This window comes from Oncorhynchus mykiss, chromosome 17 (assembly GCF_013265735.2).
Source record: "Oncorhynchus mykiss isolate Arlee chromosome 17, USDA_OmykA_1.1, whole genome shotgun sequence".
Lineage (NCBI taxonomy): Eukaryota > Metazoa > Chordata > Actinopteri > Salmoniformes > Salmonidae > Oncorhynchus > Oncorhynchus mykiss.
The window spans coordinates 60304599-60320577 of record NC_048581.1 but is presented as its reverse complement, the minus strand read 5'-3'; the positions used below and the strand labels follow the sequence as shown (position 1 = coordinate 60320577).

General features: G+C 42.4%; 1 protein-coding gene across 3 annotated transcripts in view; it reads right to left on the bottom strand.

The window, feature by feature from the left end:
• Positions 1-15979, bottom strand: part of srgap3 (SLIT-ROBO Rho GTPase activating protein 3) — a 117933-nt gene that overhangs the window by 62834 nt on the left and 39120 nt on the right. For all 3 annotated transcript variants that reach the window (XM_036950354.1, XM_036950353.1, XM_021569197.2), the window contains one exon: positions 2637-2799. In XM_036950354.1, coding sequence (XP_036806249.1) covers positions 2637-2799 — 163 coding nt within the window. The remainder of the gene's footprint in view (positions 1-2636; positions 2800-15979) is intronic.

The following is a 15979-nucleotide window of genomic DNA, read 5'->3' as shown; positions in this document are numbered from 1 at the left end:
TGGTTGGGAAGTACTGACCTAGAAAATCACAGTGTTTCCCCTAGCACTTTTTTTCAACAGTGGTGACAAGTGTAGCGGGGGGACATGCTAGATGTTCCCATAGACTTTCAATCATTGAGTCAACGACTATAAAAGTATGTCTCAGCAGAAATATATATATTTTTTCAATTACATCATATTTCTTGCAGCGGTGGCAACAATTTAGCAGCAGTTTGCCACTGTTTTGGGATATCCATATACAGTGGGGCAAAAAAGTATTTAGTCAGCCACCAATTGTGCAAGTTCTCCCACTTAAAAAGATGAGAGAGGCCTATAATTTTCATCATAGGTACACTTCAACTATGACAGACAAAATGAGAGAAAAAAATCCAGAAAATCACATTGTAGGAATTTTAATGAATTTATTTGCAAATTATGGTGGAAAATAAGTATTTGGTCACCTACAAACAAGCAAGATTTCTGGCTCTCACAGACCTGTAACTTCTTCTTTAAGAGGCTCCTCTGTCCTCCACTCGTTACCTGTATTAATGGCACCTGTTTGAACTTGTTATCAGTATAAAAGACACCTGTCCACAACCTCAAACAGTCACACTCCAAACTCGACTATGGCCAAGACCAAAGAGCTGTCAAAGGACACCAGAAACAAAATTGTAGACCTGAACCAGGCTGGGAAGACTGAATCTGCAATAGGTAAGCCGCTTGGTTTGAAGAAATCAACTGTGGGAGCAATTATTAGGAAATGGAAGACATACAAGACCACTGATAATCTCCCTCGATCTGGGGCTCCACGCAAGATCTCATGACCCCATGGGGTCAAAATGATCACAAGTGAGCAAAAATCCCTGAACCCCACGGGGGGACCTAGTGAATGACCTGCAGAGAGCTGGGACCAAAGTAACAAAGCCTACCATCAGTAACACACTACGCCGCCAGGGACTCAAATCCTGCAGTGCCAGACGTGTCCCCCTGCTTAAGCCAGTACATGTCCAGGCCCGTCTGAAGTTTGCTAGCGAGCATTTGGATGATCCAGAAGAAGATTGGGAGAATGTCATATCGTCAGATGAAACCAAAACAAAATAAAAACTCAACTCGTCGTGTTTGGAGGACAACGAATGCTGAGTTGCATCCAAAGAACACCATACCTACTGTGAAGCATGGGGGTGGAAACATCATGCTTTGGGGCTGTTTTTCTGCAAAGGGACCAGGACGACTGATCCGTGTAATGGAAAGAATGAATGGGGCCATGTATCGTGAGATTTTGAGTGAAAACCTCTTTCCATCAGCAACGGCATTGAAGATGAAACGTGGCTGGGTCTTTCAGCATGACAATGATCCCAAACACACCGCCCGGGCAACGAAGGAGTGGCTTCGTAAGAAGCATTTCAAGGTCCTGGAGTGGCCTAGCCAGTCTCCAGATCTCAAACCCATAGAAAATCTTTGGAGGGAGTTGAAAGTCCGTGTTGCCCAGCGTAGACCTGTGTATTTTTCCCAGAACAGATCCTGTCTAGAAAAGGCACAGAGTTTTTCCGTGGTCAGGTCAAAGGTTAGATGACATGGTCAGGAATAACTCATGCCCTATTTATGGAGTATTCATTTATGACTATCTGGATATCAGAAATCTTGGGCAACACCGGGTCTTTCTTTCATCATCGGGGCAGCGTGATCGACTTGTAGCCTATTCAGCTCTCTCCTCCATTCATTTACTTGACAGCTACAAAGCTAGGCAGCATATTTCTTTGACATGTTATCCATTGTCACCGCGAGGCCTGCCAGCAAGGACGTGTAGCTCCATTCATATTACCAGCCAGAGGAAAAGCTACTTGAGGGAACTGTACTGACTAACAGGAGGCTGTGTTGTTCTGTTTTCAGCCCTGACTGGTGCTCCCTAAAGCATGTGTTGCTTGTTTCCCCCATTCACATTCCTGCTGACACACACACACACACACACACACACACACACACACTCTCTCAGTAGTGTGTGAATGGAGGCTGGCAGCACGGGTTGGGTCTCACCTCTAGGAAAGCCTGCCAGGTGTAAACAGGGGTCTGGTGTTTGGGTTAGACCTCAGTCATCTCTGCTATGTGCTGACACAAGGCCAGATGCTGCTCACACCAGCAGGGGCCCATGGGTGGTTAGGGGGCCAGGGGGTACCCTGCCCTGCTCTATCTTAACCCTACTGCTGCACTACTACTCCACAGGCCACATGGAACTTATTTATGCCCGACAGAGGTATACCAATCCAATGTGCTGGAATACGGGTCAGCTGATAATGTAGCTCCTCAAAAAACATCACTGCTTACAGTCTCAACCATCAAATCGGTATACTAAAGATGGAATATGGAAAGGATAGAGGAAAATTGGTTTCTTTCACTCATTTCAAAGGCTCAGGTCAAAACTGTTTTGAATGTGGTCGTAACCTTAAGCAAAAGAGCAATGAGATCTGGTGTTATTTGTATATGATTAGGATCTTAGAGTAAGGATAATTGACATTATGCCCATTACTGTTCAGCAAACAAACGATAAAAGATAGTGCTCATTTGTATCTTCAACTCTGAACACATGAGCACAGGTGATAAGGAGAGGAGTAAACAGAGAGAGACAGGCATACGGACAGAAGGATGACAGACAGACAGACCTTCTTGAAGAGGCGGATGACGTCCTCGCTGATTTGGGCGAGGCGGACGATGACATTGTTGGTGTAGATGTCGTTGAGGGTGGCGTGGTCCCTGCTTTCCCTCCTGGTCTGGTTCAGTACCAGGTACCAGCAGTTCACACTGGACAGCAGGTGCTGGTCTTTCCTGAACACAACACAGAGAGGAGGTGACGTTAGAGTGATCAGCAAAGGGTTACTGTAACATACTGTACATACATGTGGTTGTCTCTGCTTTCATCATTTCAATATTTCTAAGGGCTACTATCTGATTAGCGTGTCTATTCAACAGGCTCAACACATAGGCGTATAAACAGACAAAGTTGATGGTCAGAACAAATATCTGTCTGTCCCACAGCAGAAGTCTTCGACTTCACCCTAATAATTTACTTTGTGCACCAGACGGACTGACAGGTTGATGACTTGCCATTAAGTTAAGCATAGCCCATCCCCGGTGAATATGAGTGAGCAGCCTATATTACCCAGGGTCGCGCTGGGTAGACAACACACAGGCAACACAACACACACACAGGCATTGTTGGAGTAAACAAATAGGGCTTCTGAGACCGATTCCTGTTCCAAGTAAACAATACAGCTGCTACATGATCCCATTGTTGGCTGACTGCAGAGACTTAACCACACTGACATCACACTACACTCTCGCTTTCTCTGCCTCTCTCTCTCACTTGTTCCCACTTTCTCTTTCTCTGTCTCTCTCCATCTAATTCCCTCCTTATATATCTCTGTTCCCTTTCCGCCATCTCTCCCTCCCTCCCTCTCCCGCTCTCTTTCCCTCCCTCTACGGCACATGTCAATCTCATTCCATGGAGGGCCGAACTTGACTGATGAATTAAGGTCACTAATTAGTAAAGAACTCCCCTCACCTGGTTGTCTAGGTCTTAATTGAAGGGAAAAAAACACAAATCTGCAGACACTCTACAGTGATGGCGCTAGCCTAGAATAGACACCATTAGTTTCTCCTCGCAGCGCTCCAGTTTGACACAGCATTGAATGCTTAAATCCTTAATGCTGGTTACCATAATGACCCTGAGAGGCATGGGCTCTGACTGAAGCCTAATCAGCTTTCACTACATCCCCCTCCAGTGTATGTTCACACACACGTGGACTCATACACAGTCACACACAAACACAATCCCCCCCCACACACACACTGATAGCAGAAGAGGGTTTCACTGAGCCGTGGTGAAAACTGCACATGTACTTACTGCAAAGAAAAATGATGAGCATTAACATCAAAGGCTCCCCTCTACAGAGAGCTTCCGCAATGCTAATCACCTCTAAGAAGCTGATATATGTCTGCTCTAGAGTGCTGTTACCATTATTCCCCAACTTACCCTCACAGCAAGACACCACAATGGACACAGCTAATATACTGTACAGCCATATGGTTCTACCACAACCATATATACATACTCTTTAAGACTCTGGCAAGATGCTATAGCAGGTCAACTCACCGTTTGAGGAAGGATGCTCGGTGCGAAAAAGAAGTTAGACAGAAAATGGATGTGTCTAATATTATACTATGAAAGCAGGTTTTCAGACTTCTGCATTTGCTGAGAGAGGTTTTAAAATGACTTTTACAGGTTTGGAATCAAAAGGAATGGGAAAGTAATTTGAATGAGATGAGATAATCTCCCAATTAAACCAAATTGGGGCCAGTTCAATAATCAAGAGGTCACTAGTGATAATAGAATGATTAAACTGAACTTTCTGTTGCTATGGCAAAGTGATTAATTGTCTCAGAGAGACTAGATAGAGGAAACAATAGACCGGGAGTGACTCTCTAACTACAATAAAAACTCAATGTGATGAATCATGTTTTCCTTGCCTTCTGGGATGGCCTATTTTCTGTCTCAGCACAGCCCTCATTCCGTAACAGTTCCGGTTGAGTGAACTATCTGGCTGTTAGAGTCGTAGCTCCTCGCTGTGTAATTGGTGTTTGTGGATGAGAGGCCTAGGGACCAGGCACCTCTATCCTCTCCTAATCCCTTAGAGTGGCCAGAGATGCTTAATCCCCTCCTTAAGCACAACCAGGCTCTCTCACATACACACACACAACTTAGTCATCCAAGCAACAGGACTCCATTCACAAGGCTCTCTGTCAATAGTACTGTACTCCTCCTCCAAATGTTTCGTCAAAAACGCTGAGCAGGCATCTCCAAACTTTAATCCCTGATAAAATTATAATCTGCTCGTAAAGTCACTTATTTTCCTTGAATATGAAAAAAAAGTCAGTTGTTTACCATGACAGGAGCTCAGGGCGACAGACAGACACAGACAGACAGACAGACAGAGACAGACAGACAGACGAGAGACAGACAGACGAGAGACAGACAGACGAGAGACAGACAGACGGAGAGACAGACGGAGAGACAGGCAGACAGACAGACGGAGAGAGATGGGGAGGGAGCTCCAATGCTCTGTGACAAAGCAGCCTATTCATTGTGACGTTCAATGCAGCACTGAAACTGCCAACACTGCAAAAACCCACCCACCCACACCATAACTATAAGCAGAGCCTCCGAAAAGAGACATCTGAGAATCTGGCCAGGCTGTTTCTCTGTGCTGTGGGTTAAACCCTTTTCCTGAGGGAAGAGACAAAAGGACACAGGCTCTCTTCTCCCCAGCTGCCTTCCTCATTTCACAGGAACTTGGAGCAAAAAGACAAGCAATTAGGCCTGTGTGGCTGCAGCAGGACACATCTCTGCACTGGGAGAGAGAGAGAGGAAGGGAGCTGATTATTTTCACTGAGTGATAAATGCAGCCCTGGTTTTATAGTAATGGAACAGTGGGTTGTAGACCCACAGGTCACAACTCTAGCATTACTATAACAGTGCCTCCTTATCAGACAGACAGTATGATCCTAAATCAGACCTCAGTAGGCTCAGGCGGTATACCATATATTCAGTATACTAGGGTATTTGGTTTTTCAATACCATCAATATTGTCTAAACTATTTCTTTGAAGTTTTACTATACATTTTAATATTTGTAACTACTTTTTAAGTAAATACCTGCAGTTAACTTGTGCAATATGTTAGAAGATTGCGTTCTTCAATCCACCTATAACATTATTTTACATTATGAAACTTACCGTGGTTCAGTCACGTGTTTGTTTGAAAATGGCACAACTGGATAGAACAGTTTGAGTCCAGCTGTGTATTGACAGGGGTCAACAGTGTGGGTTTTATTCAATTAAGTGATCAGGGACGTGCAACTATAGTTTTCCTTAACAGAAAATATATTCGTGTAACACATTCGGCAGAAAATAGCTTCATTTCCATCAGTTAACAACAGATGTGCAACGCTATTTTGCTGTCAGCCACACAAGTATGCTAAATGAGCAATCAATTTAAAAAACAAGGCATTTTTGCAAAAACTATGCATGGACATCATATTTCTGTTTATTGTAGAAAGGATGTAGCCAGATACATTTCCTAATGTTTTTCTTGAAGTTACTCTTGCATTTTACCGTAGAAAAGTAGGATGGCTACAACGAAAAGTAGCTACACATCAGTCAGAGCGTTGTCTGCTGATAAAATGTCCGTGCGTGAATTCTCATTTGAGTGGAAATTAGTCTGATGCCGAGCAGAAGTTACAATAAAAAGCATTTTAGATATGCGTTACAAAAGATATGTCTGCCGCATGGTATCTTTTTTTCCTATGCGCATTTTCATGGAACAGTTCCATTTCAATAATAACGTTTTAGTTTCGGAAAAGCATTGTCACGTGGTTAATCATAACATTCTGAATTAAAATGATAAAATTCTAAAAGTTAAAAGTCACTTCAAGATCAACAGCCTTTGTAATATGGCAACTAAAGAAATTAGCGCATGGAACTCATAGGCCAATAGGCCAATGCAGCAATAGGCCTATAACTTCCATTGCTCTTTCACATCGAGGATTGGTGATTATCAAGGGGGAGATTGTTGGAATGATTTTTCCAATAACTTTTTCCAATAGTGAGGAACTAATTAATTAATATATTATCATTCATTAGCAGTCAATGTTAAAAAAAAAAAAAAACACTTTCCCACATTTCCGTGCAGCAGGCGTGCGCTCTCCCTCAACATTATTAGGACAGTGGTTGCAGTCCAAACACTTAAAAGACACACCTTATCCCCTCAGCCCTCAAATTAAGTGAACACTTCTGGTGACGTCTGACGAGTATATGTAACGGTATAGACTTTACGTCCGTCCCCTCGCCCCGAACCAGGGAGGCTCTGCACACGTCAACAGTCACCCTTGAAGCATCGTTACCCATCGCTCCACAAAATCCGCGGCCCTTGCAGAGCAAGGGGAACCACTTCAAGGTCTCAGAGCAAGTGACATCACCAATTGAAACGCCACTTGCTCGCCCCACCGCTAACTAGCTAACCATTTCACATCAGTTACACCCCCCTTTTGACCTCCTCCCGCAGCAACCAGTGATCCGGGTCAACAGCATCAACAGCATCAATGTAACAGTATAGACTTTACGTCCATCCCCTCGCCCCAATCTGGGCGCGAACCAGGGACGCTCTGCACACCCTCAAAGCATCGTTACCCATCGCTCCACAACTTCAAGGTCTCAGAGCAAGTGCCTTCACCGACTGAAACGCCACTAGCGCGCACCACCGCTAACTAGCTAGCCATTTCACATCGGCTACATATACAATTTAATAAAATTGAATAAAATAAATATATAATACATTTTAAAAAATAAAAAAAGAGGCGAGGGAGGAAGGAATGATTTTTAAATGGACAACCCTTGGCCAGAAATTCGTCACTCGTTCATCCGGAGATGATTGTGTTTTCAGCCACCGGTAGCTTGTGGTTGCATTATATGCGCTACAGTCAATTATGAGTGCATGTCTACTTATATGAAATATATAATTATTAATAAACGCATACTGTATGATAGCTAGCAAATGAATTAGCTAACTAACGTTAGGCTGCCTAGCTGGAACTTCCGAAGAAGGAAAATGTTTTATTTATACAATTTCCAAAGGACAACCAAACAAAAACATTAACTTTTTAGAGACTTGTTTGTGCCGTCATGTGCATTAGTAGCTGACTTTTCTTAGAGGATTGCCGCGAATTGAATTATGGGGAGTTTCAGGCCCCGGAGTGAACATAACTGTACACTCCCAAAGCCGACTAAAAACGAGGGCTGAAGGGCTTATGTTGCAATCTTCCCTTGCTTGGCTAATCATTTGGACCACCAGCCAAGATGGAAACGGGGATTCCCCCAAGGGCATAAGGCGAGGGTAAGTGTATGAGGGTGTGTATTTTATGTGTTTGGACTGCTGCCAGATAAACCAGAAACATGCTCATTGCTCATGTGGTGCACTCCAAAGAAAAGACAATGATTTTTTTTTTTATTTAAACAAATCTCATAAATAGTTATGAAATAAACCAAAACGTGTTTCTCACAAGTGTAGCAGGTTGTGAACTCTGCAAACAATGTTTCCACTCTGAGAATGAGAATGGTATAAATGACTGTAATAAATTCATCTAACCAAATGATGGGAATTAACGGTACATTTACTACAGGTGACATATGTAATGGGGAATTGATTAAAACAAATAATCTAAGGGCAAATAACTCACACAATGAAACAATGAATGCGCAATAATTGGCGGGAGACAGCGGAGACTCGCCTATATCTTTGCCACATACCCCTGCCCTTCTTGCCTCAAAATTTTAAATTATTCTCAAGACACTATCTTCACACATTTTAGATGCTTTTCACTGACAGGTGCAAATAATCAGCTAGGCCTATTGCCATGCAAGCTGTCCAAATTCTGGGGTTCCCAAATAGGCATAGACCTACAAGCTTGTGTATAGACAGGAGTAATTCTATTTATTTGCATTTACTTCCCTATTGGACACAACACTGTGCCATTAATTTCCTGTTCCATTTGTTTTAATTATCAATTTTCTTTCCTTTTCCAGAAGCCAAAGGCAGAATCCGAGTCATATTCGCAACCTATCCTATCTGTTGCATCTTTAGATTCCCCCTCTTTCTACGTAAGTTCCTGAAATAGATTTTCATCTCTGTCACATATGGAACTGCTATCACGTGCGCTGTTTAGAATGGTGTTTTCCCACAAGTTATTTTGGCCATTATTTGAACATTGTTTTATTGTCTGCTTCATTACATGAGTTGCATGTTCTGATGCATTAACATAATCTACAGGTGAAGGTGGAAGTTTGCATACACCGTAGCCAACTACATTTAAACTCATGTTTTTCACAATTCCTGACATTAAATTCTAGCAAAATTCAGTTAGGATTCAGTTAGGATCACAACTTCATTTTAACAATGTGAAATGTCAGAATAATTGTGGAGAGGGATTTATTTCAGCTTTTATTTCTTTCATCACATTCCCAGTGGGTCAGAAGTTTACATACACTCATTTTGTTATTGGTAGCATTGTCTTTAAATTGTCTAATTTGGTCAAACGTTTCAGGTAGCCTTCCACAACAAGTTGGCTGAATTTTGGCCCATTCCTCCTGACAGAGCTGGTGTAACTGAGTCAGGTTTGTAGGCCTCCTTGCTCGCACACGCTTTTTCAGTTCTACCCACAAATTTTATATGGGATTGAGGTCAGGACTTTGTGATGGCCACTCCAATACCTTGACTTTGTTATCCTTAAGCCATTTTGCCACAACTTTGGAAGTATGCTTGGGGTCATTGTCCATTTGGAAGACCCATTTGCGACCAAGCTTTAACTTTCTGACTGATGTCTTGAGATGTTGCTTCAATATATCCACATAATTGTCCCTCTTCATGATACCATCTATTTTGTGAAGTGCACCAGTCCCTCTTGCAGCAAAGCACCCCCACAACATGATGCTGCCAAACCTGTGCTTCACGGTTGGGATGGTGTTCCCCCTTTTTCCTACAAACATAACAATGGTCATTATGGCCAAACAGTTCTGTTTTTGTTTCATTAGAACAGAGGACATTTCTCCAAAAATCTTTGTCCCCATGTGCAGTTGCAAACCGTAGTCTGGCTTTTTTATGGGGGTTTTGGAGCAGTGTCTTGTGCCTTGCTGAGCGGCATTTCAGGTTATGTCGATATAGGCCTTGTTTTACTGTGGATATAGATACTTTTGTACCTGTTTCCTCCAGCATCTTCACAAGGTCCTTTGCTGTTGTTCTGGGATTGATTTGCACTTTTCGCACCAAAGTACATTCAGCTCTAGGAGACAGAACGTATCTGCTTCATGAGCGGTATGACAGCTGCGTGGTCCTATGGTGTTTATACTTGCGTACTATTGTTTGTACAGATGAACGTTGTACCTTCGGGCATTTGGAAATTGCTGCCAAGGATGAACCAGTCTTGTGAAGGTCCAACATTTTTTTTCTGATGTCTTGGCTGATTTCTTTTGATTTTTACATGATGTCTTGCAAAGAGGCACTGAGTTTGAAGGTAGGCCTCGAAATACATCCACAGGTACACCTCCAATTGACTGAAATTATGTCAATTAGCCTATCAGAAGCTTCTAACATCATGACATTTTTTTAAATTTCCCAGCTGTTTAAAGGCACAGTCAACTTAGTGTATGTAAACTTCTGACCCACTGGAATTGTGATATAGTGAATTATAAGTGAAATAATCTGTCTGTAAACAATTGTTGGAAAAATGTCATGCACGAAGTAGATGTCCTAACTGACATGCCAAAACTATAGTTTGTTAACAAGAAATTTGTGGAGTGGTTGAAAAGTGAGTTTTAATGACTCCAACCTAAGTGTTTGTAAACTTCAGACTTAAACTGTACATTTGGGTGGATGTCCTAATGGGTTATGCACCTAATACATATGGGTCAGTTAAATTTCTAAAATGGCTGGTAAATTAAAATATTCCAGGTCACATTGTCCGGCTCCACATTTTCCTAATGGAAACCCTGGTGTGTGTGTGCGTCTCTGTGTGTGCGTGCATGTCAAGTGCGTGTGTTTGCGTGTGTGTTCGTGCATCTTCAGAATCTGAAGATGCCTCAGTAATCCTTTAATTTAAGAATGTATAGCTGATAAGATGTTTCCATAATCAGTCTATAACCTTAAAAAGTTTAACTGACGTGACTCTTTAGTCATGGATGTATAGAACACCTTCATCTGAATCACATCCCAGGACCTTTCAGAGGACTTCCACAAGGAATTGGGCAACATTAATCACACCGGGGTTACTTCCCAAATGGCATCCTGATTTGACCAGGGCCCTGGTAAAAAGTAGCACACTATATAGGGAATAGGATGTCATTTGGGATGCTCTGTGAAGGGTTTTTAATCCACTCCGCACTGCCTGCCTGTTTCCTGCTTATCTCTGGAAGAGCGAGGAAAGGACAGACACAATCAAACGCGATATCAAAAGACGGGGAAACGTGGACACGCGGCTCTAGCTTCGCAGTTCAAATGCATTTCCATTGCTTTCAAGCAGGGTTTCAATACGCGCCGATGCTGATTTGCAGATCTTTCAGAAGAACCTATTTTTTGGGGAAAGGAGGCAGGTGCCAACATTTGATAGTAGACAGCTGCAGCCTAGGCCAGAGCAGTGTGGTGGTGTCCACTCAGGAACCAACAGAATCCTGACTGAACAGCTTCTGCCTCCGAGCCATAAGACTAATAAATAGTTACCTGACTATCTGCAGTGACCCCCTATTTTGACTCATCACACGCTGCTACTACTGCTTATTATATATCCTGTTGCCTAGTAACTTTACCCTTACCTATACAGTGCCTTGCAAAAGTATTCATCTCCCTGGGCGTTTTTCCTATTTTGTTGCATTACAACCTGTAATTTAAATTGATTTTATTTGGATTTCATGTAATGGACATACACACAATAGTTCAAATTGGTGAAGTGAAATGAAAAAAATAACTTGTTTCAAAAAAATTCTTACAAATAAATGTGCACATATATTCACCCCCTTTGCTATGAAGCCCCTAAATAAGATCTGGTGCAAACAATTACCTTCAGAAGTCACATAATTGGTTAAATAAAGTCCACCTGTGTGCAATCTAAGTGTCACATGATCTGTCACATGGTCTTAGTATATACAGTTGAAGTCTGATGTTTACATACACCTTAGCCAATTACATTTAAACTCAGTTTTTCACAATTCCTGACATTTAATCCTAGTAAAAACTCCCTGTCTTAGGTCAGTTAGGATCACCACTTTATTTTAAGAATGTGAAATGTCAGAATAATAGTAGAGATAATGATTTATTTCAACTTTAACTTCTTTCATCACATTCCCAGTGGGTCAGAAGTTTACATACACTCAATTAGTATTTGGTAGCATTGCCTTTAAATGGTTTAACTTGGGTCAAACGTTTCGAGTAGCCTTCCACAAGCTTCCCACCAGAAGTAGCCTTCCACAAGCTTCCCACAAGTTCCTGACAGAGCTGGTGTAACTGAGTCAGGTTTGTAGACCTCCTTGTTCGCACGTGCTTTTTCAGATCTGCCCACAAATTATATATAGAATTGATGTCAGGGCTTTGTGATGGCCACTCCAATACCTTGACTTTGGTGTCCTTAAGCCATTTCGCCACAACTTTGGAAGTATACTTGGGGTCACTGTCCATTTGGAAGACCCATTTGCGACCAGGCTTTAACTTCCTGACTGACGACTTGATGTTGCTTCAATATATCCACATACTTTTCCTACTTCATGATGCCATCTATTTTGTGAAGTGCACCAGTCCCTCCTGCAGCAAAGCACCCCCACAATATGATGCTGCCACCCCTGTGCTTCACGGTTGGGATAGTGTTCTTCGGCTTGCAAGCCTCCATCTTTTTCCTACAAACAAAACGATGGTCATTATGACCAAACAGTTCTATTTTTGTTTCATCAGACCAGAGGTCATTTCTCCAAAAAGTACGATCTTTGTCCCCATGTGCAATTGCAAACCGTAGTCTGGCTTTTTTATGGCGGATTTGGAGCAGTGGCTTCTTCCTTGCTGAGCGGCCGTTCAGGTTATGTCGATATAGGACTTGTTTTACTGTGGATACAGATACTTTTATACCAGTTTCCTCCAGCATCTTCACGTCCTTTGCTGTTGTTCTGGGATTGATTTGCACTTTTTGCACCAAAGTACATTCATCTCTAGGAGACAGAACGCATCTCCTCCATGAGCGGTATGATGGCTGCGAGGTCCTATGGTGTTTATACTTGCGTACTATTATGACGGCTGTGTGGTCCCTTGGTGTTTATACTTGTACAGATGAACGTGGTACCTTCAGGCGTTTGGAAATTGCTCCCAAGGATGAGGTCTGAGGTCTTGGCTCATTTCTTTTGATTTTCACATGATGTCAAGCAAAGAGGCACTGGGTTTGAAGGTAGGCCTTGAAATACATCCACAGGTACACCTCCAATTGACTCAAATGATGTCAATTTGCCTATCAGAAGCTGCTAAAGCCATTATATCATTTTCCAAGCTGTTTAAAGGCACAGTCAACTTAGTGTATGTAAACGTCTGACCCACTGGAATTGTGATACAGTGAATTATAAGTGAAATAATCTGTCTGTAAACAATTGTTGGAAAAATGACTTGTGTCATGCACAAAGTAGATGTCCTAACCGACTTGCCAAAACTATAATTGGTTAACAAGAAATCTGTGGAGTGGTTGAAAAACGAGTTTAATGACTCAACCTAAGTGTTTGTAAACTTTCGACTTCAACTGTATATACACACCTGTTCTGAAAGGCCCCAGAGTCTGTAACATCACTAAGCAAGGGGCACCACCAAGCACGCGGCACCATGAAGACCAGGGAGCTCTCCAAACAGATCAGGGTTGGGTTATAAAAAAAGTATCCAAAACTTTGAACATCCCACAGAGCAGCATTAAAAAATTGAAAGAATATGGCACCACAACAAACCTGCCAAGAGAGGGCCGCCCACCAAAACTCATGGACCAGGCAAGCAGGGCATTAATCTGAGAGGCAACAAAGAGACCAAAGATTACCCTGAACGAGCTGCAAAGCTCCACAGCAGAGATTGGAGTATCTGTGCATAGGACCACTAAGCTGTACACTCCACAGAGCTGGGCTTTATGGAAGAGTGGCCAAAATAAAGCCATTGCTTAACGAAAAAAAAAGCAAACACATTTGGTGTTTTCCAAAAGGCATGTGGGAGATTCCCCAAACACATGGAAGAAGGACTCTCTTCAGATGAGAAAAAAATGTAGCTTTTTGGCCATCAAGGAAAACGCTATGTCTGGCGCAAACCCAACACCTCTCATTCCCCCGAGAACACCATCCCACAGTGAAGCATGGTGGTGGCAGCATCATGCTGTAGGGATGTTTTTCCATCGGCAGGGCCTGGGAAACTGGTCAGAATTGAAGGAATGATGGATGGCGCTAAATACAGGGAAATTCTTGAGGGAAACCTGTTTCAGTCTTCCAGAGATTTGAGACTGGGACGGAGGTTCACTTTCCAGCAGGACAGTGACCCTAAGCATACTGGTAAAGCACCACTTGAGTGGTTTTAAGGGGAAACATTTAAATGGCTTGGAATGGCCTAGTCAAAGCCCAGACCTCAATCCAATTGAGAATCTGTGGTATGACTTAAAGACTGCTGTACACCAGCGGAACCCATCCTTGATAAATGGGCAAAGATTTCAGTGGCTAGATGTGCCAAGCTTATAGAGACAAACCCCAAGAGAATTGCAGCTGTAATTGCTGCAAAAGGTGGCTCTACAAAGTATTGGCTTTGGGGGGATGAATAGTTATGCAGGCTCAAGTTTTCTGTTTTTTTTTGTCTAATTTCTTCTTACTAGTGGTAGACATGTTATGTAAATCAAAATGATACAACCCCCCCCCCCCCAAATATATTTTAATTCCAGGTTGTAAGGCAACAAAGTAGGAAAAATATGAAGGGGGGTGAATACTTTCGCAAGCCACAGTATGTCAACCTCAATTACCTCGTACCCCTGCACATCGACTTGGTACTGGTGCCCTGTGTATATAGCCAAGTTATTACTCATTGTGTATTTATTCCCGTGTCATTATCTTTCTATCATTTTTCTCTCTGCATTGTTTGGAATGACCCGTAAGTAAGCATGTCACTGTTAGTCTACACCGGTTGTTTACAAACAAACAGGTGTTTGTAAACAACAGGTGAAGACTAACAGTGACCTGCTTACTTACAGGCACACACACAAAAGAACCCTGCCTGCTTCTGCAGATAATGTCATCAAGCTGAGGTTGTAAACCAAAGGGATTTGGGACTACAAGCCTCTCACACTTTCCCTTGGAGATGAGTTTGATGTTTGCTGTTAACACACCCAGTCTCTCTTTCTGAACCTTTAACACTATAGTTTAACTTTAACGCTAGACCACCGGGGAAAGACTCAGTGATGTGGACTGTGCAGATGATTAGGGGCTGTACAGTCAGTGAGCTGGTTAGGACAGGTGGGCACACAGAACAGAGGCTGCTTGGTTCTCACTAATGTCCGTAAATTAGAAATGCAATGGTGCAAAGCAATCTGTATAGACAGAATATTATGTATAGTATGTACTGTAGTCTAGCCTAATAAATATTAATTCTAAGTATTTGGTGGAATGCAGATTGGCAGCCCTTGGTCTGCCTCTGCCCTACAGGCAAGTACACCAACCAAGCAACCCCATGCATAACGCTTAGCAGTCTGCTGGGAGTCACTGGGTAGTTGATGCTCTCTCTTATTCATAATATTATGAATAATTAGTGAAGGAATCACTGGCACATGGCCATGAATATTGTGCATCAATTATGAACCTTTCAGATGATGTAGGCTCAAGCTTAACAAGGCTTTCCTGCTGATTGAGTTATCTGAAATCCATTTATCAAATTTACATTTTAGTCATTTAGAACACACTCTTATCCAGAGCGACTTACAGTGCATTCATCTTAAGACAGTTAGGTGGGACAACCACATATCACAGTCATAGTTGTACATTTTCCTCAATAAAGTAGCTATCAGCAAGGTCAGGGGGGAAAAGGTCAAGTGCGAGTGTCAGTTCACGAAGGGATCGGTATTTGGACCGATTAATAAAATGCGATATTGAATTAAATGTCAAAGGCAATCAATAAAACTCAGAGTTATTGGCTGTAACTACATATTGCATTGCAGTATGGTCTGGTCAGGTTTTTAAAAAGAAACAGTACTGTTTTTATTCCAAATGAAAAACCATGAAATGTCAGTCTCAAGTTTTGCAGTAACGTGTACATGTGTTGTGTTTTGAAGCCAGACAGGGAGCTGGACAGAGATTTCAGGCAGCAACATCAAATGGAACTAGGTTTAAGAAAAATAAGGAGGCCACCAGTGTTTGTAGTCAAG